Source organism: Capsicum annuum, chromosome 2 (genome assembly GCF_002878395.1).
Source record: "Capsicum annuum cultivar UCD-10X-F1 chromosome 2, UCD10Xv1.1, whole genome shotgun sequence".
Taxonomy (NCBI): Eukaryota; Viridiplantae; Streptophyta; class Magnoliopsida; order Solanales; family Solanaceae; genus Capsicum; species Capsicum annuum.
In genome coordinates this window covers 115966360-115972565 of record NC_061112.1, presented here as the reverse complement: position 1 = coordinate 115972565, position 6206 = coordinate 115966360, and the positions used below count along the sequence as shown (strand labels likewise).

Sequence of the window (6206 nt, the reverse complement as noted above, 5' to 3'; positions counted from 1 at the left end):
CTTGGTCCTGAAATACCATATCTTAATGCAATTGGTGCACTAATGTATCTTGCAAATACTACAAGGCCTGATATAGCCTTTTCAGTTAATTTATTAGCAAGGTATAGTTCTGCTCCTACTAAGAGAAATTGGAATGGGATCACACACATATTACGGTATCTAAAAGGGACTACCGATATGGGCTTATTTTATTCTAAAGATTGCAATTCCGATCTTGTTGGTTATGATGATGCTGGGTACTTATTTGACCCGCATAAAGTTCGGTCTCAAATAGGCTATGTGTTCATATGTGGAGGTACCGTTATATCTTGGAGATCTACAAAGCAGTCAATCATAGCCACTTCATCGAACCATGCTGAGATTATAGCTATTCATGTAGCAAGCCGAGACTGTGTGTGGTTGAGGTCCACAATACATCTCATTCAAGAAAAATGTGGCTTGAAATATGACAAAGTACCCATAATTTTATATAAAGATAATGCAACATGCATAGCACAACTTAAAGTAGGATTCATAAAAGGAGAAAGAACGAAGCACATTTCGCCAAAGCTCTTCTATACACATAAGCTCCAAAAGAATGGTGATATTAATGTACAACAGATTCGTTCAAGTGACAGTGTGACTGATTTATTCACCAAGTCTTTTCCAACTGCAACTTTCAAGAAGATGGTGCACAAGAATGCAAAGATTCAAGGATGTTCTTATTAGGGGGAGTTAATACGCACTGTGTTCTTTTTTTCTTTTGAGGTTTTGTCCTACTGGGTTTTCCTTGTAAGGTTTTTAATGAAGCAGCCTATATGCGTGTTTCTAGTCATTTAAGGGGGAGTGTTATGATATTAATGTATATCAATTATAGTGAATGTCTATCCAGATCTACTTGATGTCTATTAGGATTTGAAGTATCTGTATTTTACTTAGAAATTAGGAGTAAATTTCCCCCCTATAAATTGAAGGGCTTCCTTCATTGTATATCATCCCTTAAGAGAAATACCAATTACTATCTTTATTCTCTCTACTCTTCCTCTTCTTTGTTCTTTATTGTTTTATAACACTTTTCACATATTCACAATATTTTTAATAACATTCACAATCTCCACTATTCGTTATTTTATGATAAATTTTTATATTTTTATTAAAAAATTATGCTATATAAATATATATTTTTTATTTATGAATATATTAGACGTTAAATTTATTTGACAAATTATTATGTTTATTTATACATTTTTTTTCTTGGTAACTAATCAATTTTATTATCACCAAGTAGCAAATTAGTACAAAGCAGAACTACTTCACAGTTCTACCAAACTTCCTATTATCTCCTCATCCTAATCAAAACTCAGCCTTAATGAAACGTACATATCTGTAAGTAATTACTAAGTTTAATGGAGGCTCTAACATTACACACACATGCTATCTCCTTAGCAATATTATGGTGGTTTCTTCTCTTGTTATCAAAGACACTTGCATTTCTTTCACTCCAAATTGGTTGAATTATCTCTGTGATTGTTAACTTTAGGATTTGAGCTTTGATTGTTTTTCCTTTGGTCTCCTTGATGATCCATCGTTGCATTTGATGACCATCCAGATTGAGGGGCCTTGGCCATTTTAGCCAATCTAGTATCTTACTCCAAAGTTGCTTCGAAAAAGAACACTCAGTGAATAGGTGGTCTTTAGTTTCATCTGCAATTCCACACATCACAAATAGGATCCAGGTCTGATCTCCACCTTCTCAATCTATCCATAGTATTGTGATGACCATGCCAATATATCCACATAGTAAACATAGATTTAGGTCTAGCTTCATAAGAATAATAAAAACTTTGACTTCATTATTAAATTACATATTTTAAATTAAATAATTTTTTAATCACTTGAAAATTGATATTGTATATATCAATTAAAATGAATTTTAATATTTTATAATATATGAGTGATATGCGTTTAAATGAAGTGACATAAACAACAAATTCTTTTTTACTTTAATAAATTTAAGCTGAAAGTTTTATTTTATTTATTTTAAAAAAACACGGTATAATCATAGGAAGACACAAATAAAAAACTTAAGCTAAATAAGCTGAAACTTTTATTTTTAAATACACACGACATAATCATGAAAATGTATACACGCACAGAAAAAAGGCTAAATAAGATGAAAGTTTTATTTTTAAGAATGAATATTTAAATCTTGAAAAGAAATTATATAAAAAAAAAATTAAATAAGATGGAAGACATTTTTATAATCAGTTAACTTATTTTTAGAAATTATACAATGCATATCATTTTGAATACAACAAATCAAACATTCAATAAGAAATAATTTCAGTATAACTAATCACCTCATAACTTATCCCATCATAACATATTCTATCATAACTAATCTCAACATAACATATCCCATTATAAGTAGTTTCAGTATAACTTGTATTCAAACCAAACAATCCCTTAATACTAATAAATTTTTTTTTTATCATGATTATATATGACATATCATATTTCTCAAAAATTAATTTCAGGTATATTGATCCAAATTTTAATAGACGAGTTAAGCGTTTTGAGTTTGATTTTGATCCCGGACAAGATACAAAGGTATGGCAAATTATGACTCTAGTTCCAGTGTATAAGATGCCATTGAGATTTTGAGATTTATACTAACTTGTCTCAAATAAAAAATAACCAAATTTTACCTTGAAAAATTAAAATAAATGTAGAAAATTGACTAATTAATAGGGGGTGTCGTCTAGTACGTGAGATATATTCATATTGCATTATTTTGACTTTTTCTTACGATATATACCCAATTAATCCAGTCTTATACAGTTATACTCCATGAAAACGTGTCTTAACGTTAATATAATTTAATTAAAAGATAATTTTAGAGACTTTTCTTAGATTTCGCTTTGTAGCATTAGCTTTCTCTACGTTCCACGATATTATACTTATCTACCTCCATTTTGATCTTTGTAAATCCAAAAATTACAATATGACAACTTTACCCTTTTAATGATTCTAGTAGACAATAAAGGATGCTAACAAAGAAAAATCAACATAAGGAAAATAAACGTAATATCATGAACCATAAGATTTAAAGAGGTTAGTGTTATGAAGTAAAACACGAGAAAGGAAGCTTTGGAGTAACTGGTAAAAACATTTTTTGTTATGTGACTAGGAGGTCACGGATTCAAGCCTTGAAAATAATCTCTGACAGAAATGTAAGATAAGAGTGCATTCAATACACCCTTATAGTGGGACTCTTCCTCGAACTCTATTCATATATAGCGGGAGCTTTAGTGCAATAGACTTTCCTTGAAGTAAAACACGAAGTCTCTCCCTATAATTAAATAGCACAAACGAATGTCTTGCTCCAAATTAAAGATGATGATGAGAAAGTAAACAATTAGTTGTATCTACTAGAATGTCAAAGCCTACAAAATAATATTGATACGATTCTTATGTCTTACTTTGAATTTTCTTTGGTCAAATTGGAAGCTGATATGTTTGTGTACCTGTTTAATTTAACTTTTAATTTTCATACCTATTTCATTGACTTATTAGCCCTATATTTCTCTATAAAAATACCACATAGCAAATCATTTTTATCACATCAAATTAACTTCATACAATGATGAAAATTCCACTATTCTTCTCGTCCCTTATTATTTTTCTTGTTCTTGCTACTTCAATAAGTCCTTCACATGAAAATCAAACATTTCTTGAATGTCTCAAAACAAATTCAAACCCTTCTTATCCAATATCCTCATTAGTATTTTCTCCAAATAATTCTTCATTTCCATCTGTTTTGCAAGCTTACATAAGAAATTTAAGGTTCAATGAGTCCACAACAAGGAAACCTCTCTTCATACTCACTGCTCAGCATGAATCTCATATTCAAGCATCAATTATTTGTGCAAAAGCACAAGGTGTGCAAATGAAAATCAGGAGTGGTGGGCATGACTACGAGGGTCTTTCTTATGTGTCTAACGTACCATTTTTTGTTGTTGACATGTTCAATTTCCGGTCCATAAACGTTAGCATTGAGGATGAATCGGCTTGGGTTGAAGTGGGTGCAACCCTGGGTGAAGTGTACTATAGAATCGCGGAAAAAAGTAACGTGCATGGCTTTCCCGCGGGTGTTTGCCCTACTGTGGGCGTAGGTGGTCACATCAGTGGGGCCGGTTACGGTAACATGATGAGGAAATATGGTCTAACGGTCGATAACATCGATGATGCAAAATTAATCGATGTGCATGGCCGAATCCTCGACCGTAAGTCCATGGGGGAGGATTTATTTTGGGCCATTACGGGTGGTGGAGCGGTAAGTTATGGAGTGGTCTTGTCATATAAAATAAAGTTGGTTCGAGTCCCACCAAAGGTGACAGTTTTTCGAGTCCCAAGGTTTTATGACCAAAATGCGCTCGACCTTGCTTACATATGGCAACGTCGCGCTGACAAGTGGGACAATGACCTTTTCATGAGAATGATCATTGATGTATTCAACAGCACTACACGTGGCCCGGAGAAAACCATAAGGGTTTCCTTTTTCACTTTATTTCTCGGAGACTCAGATCGACTACTCTCACTTCTCAACCAAAGTTTCCCGGAACTAAGATTAGAAAGAAAGGACTGCATCGAGATGTCTTGGATAGAGTCCGTGCTTTACTATACAAGTTCCCCAATTGCCCCACTTGATGCTTTGTTAAGTAGGTCACCCCCCCTATCATACTTGAAAAGGAAATCAGATTACTTGCAAAAACCAATGTCAAAAGAAGGGTTAGAGTTCATATTCAAGAAAATGATAGAACTAGAAACACCAACAATTATGACATTTAATCCCTATGGTGGAAGAATGAGTGAAATTTCACCTCTTGCTAAGCCATTCCCACATAGAGCTGGAAATATAGCCAAGATTCAATATGCAACAAATTGGAATGAGAAAGGAGTTGAGGCTGCAAACCATTATCTCAACTTGACCAGAGTCCTTTATGACTATATGACACCCTTTGTATCAAAATACCCAAGATTAGCATTTTTAAATTATAGGGATCTTGATATAGGAATTACACACAATGGGAAATTGAGTTACTATGAAGGGAAAGTGTATGGTATAAAGTATTTCAAGAAGGAAAATTTCAACAGGTTGGTGAAGATCAAGACTAAGGTTGATCCTGACAATTTCTTCAGGAATGAACAAAGCATCCCAGTTTACCCTGCTGGGAGAATGTAGCTAGATTATTATAGGGGAAAATATGGATTATTGTTTAAAGGGTCACTTATATTTCATTTTGAATTGGTTATAGTTTGATTCTTAAATTGTAATATTCACACTGGTGATCTGTTTATGAAGATAATGAATAATGTAATATGTTTATATAAGGTTTTTGAAAGTCAACTACTATAACTTGTTAAGTACATGTGATGCGCGGAGCCTTTTTTAAAATATATTCATTAAAAAATGTTACCTTATTCTTGAAATAATAAAATTAATTATATTTATTATATCACATTAACATATTTTAAATTTATTATAAAATACTAAATAAAATTATTAATAATAAAATTACAACTACTTAATATTAATCATAATTGCAATTATTTTAGATTTTGGTATGGATAGGACAATATTAGTATTTTTTTAGTCATATTCCATTGGCTGAGTTTTAAAAATAATCAAATAAGAAATATTAAATAATTTTTAATTTTGTTGTTGGATATTTATCTCTATATTTTTAATTAATTAAGACATGCAATTACAATCCTTACCCTTCATTTCAAATTTCAACTTTTTTTATCTATCAATTCAACTTCAACAATTAACTACACTCTTTTTTAAAAAAAATTATCTTTTAGTTTCACTTCAAGCACTAAAAGTATTTAATTGTGTTAATTACAAAACTTATGATTCCAAATTGTAAATTTTACCATGCTCAATTAAAAAATTAAGCACATACAATTTATTATTATTTTGTTTATTTTAAACTTTTAGAGTTTGTTCTATTATTTATTATTTTTTTATTGTTTGATTTTATTATTACTATCTTTAAGTATTTTATTTATACTTATTATTATAGCCTCGAAATTGATTCAATTGAAATCTCTCAAACTACTCTTAAAATCATCCACCCACCAAATTATTCAATTAAAATCTCTCAAACCACTTTCAAAATCACCCACCCACCAAATTTCAGCCCCCACCCTCACCTCCAACC

General features: G+C 31.2%; 1 protein-coding gene across 1 annotated transcript; it reads left to right on the top strand.

Moving 5' to 3' along the window:
- Window positions 1–3607: 3607 nt before the first annotated feature.
- LOC107859060 (berberine bridge enzyme-like 8) lies at window positions 3608–5389 on the top strand. Its single transcript, XM_016703940.2, has one exon. It carries the CDS (start codon window positions 3623–3625, stop codon window positions 5222–5224), a length of 1602 nt encoding a protein of 533 aa, XP_016559426.1. The 5' UTR covers window positions 3608–3622; the 3' UTR covers window positions 5225–5389.
- Window positions 5390–6206: the final 817 nt, after the last annotated feature.

Coding starts and splice junctions, on each gene's coding strand:
- LOC107859060 (XM_016703940.2), top strand. CDS start 3,623: ATGATGAAAATTCCACTATTCTTCTCGTCCCTTATTATTTTTCTTGTT.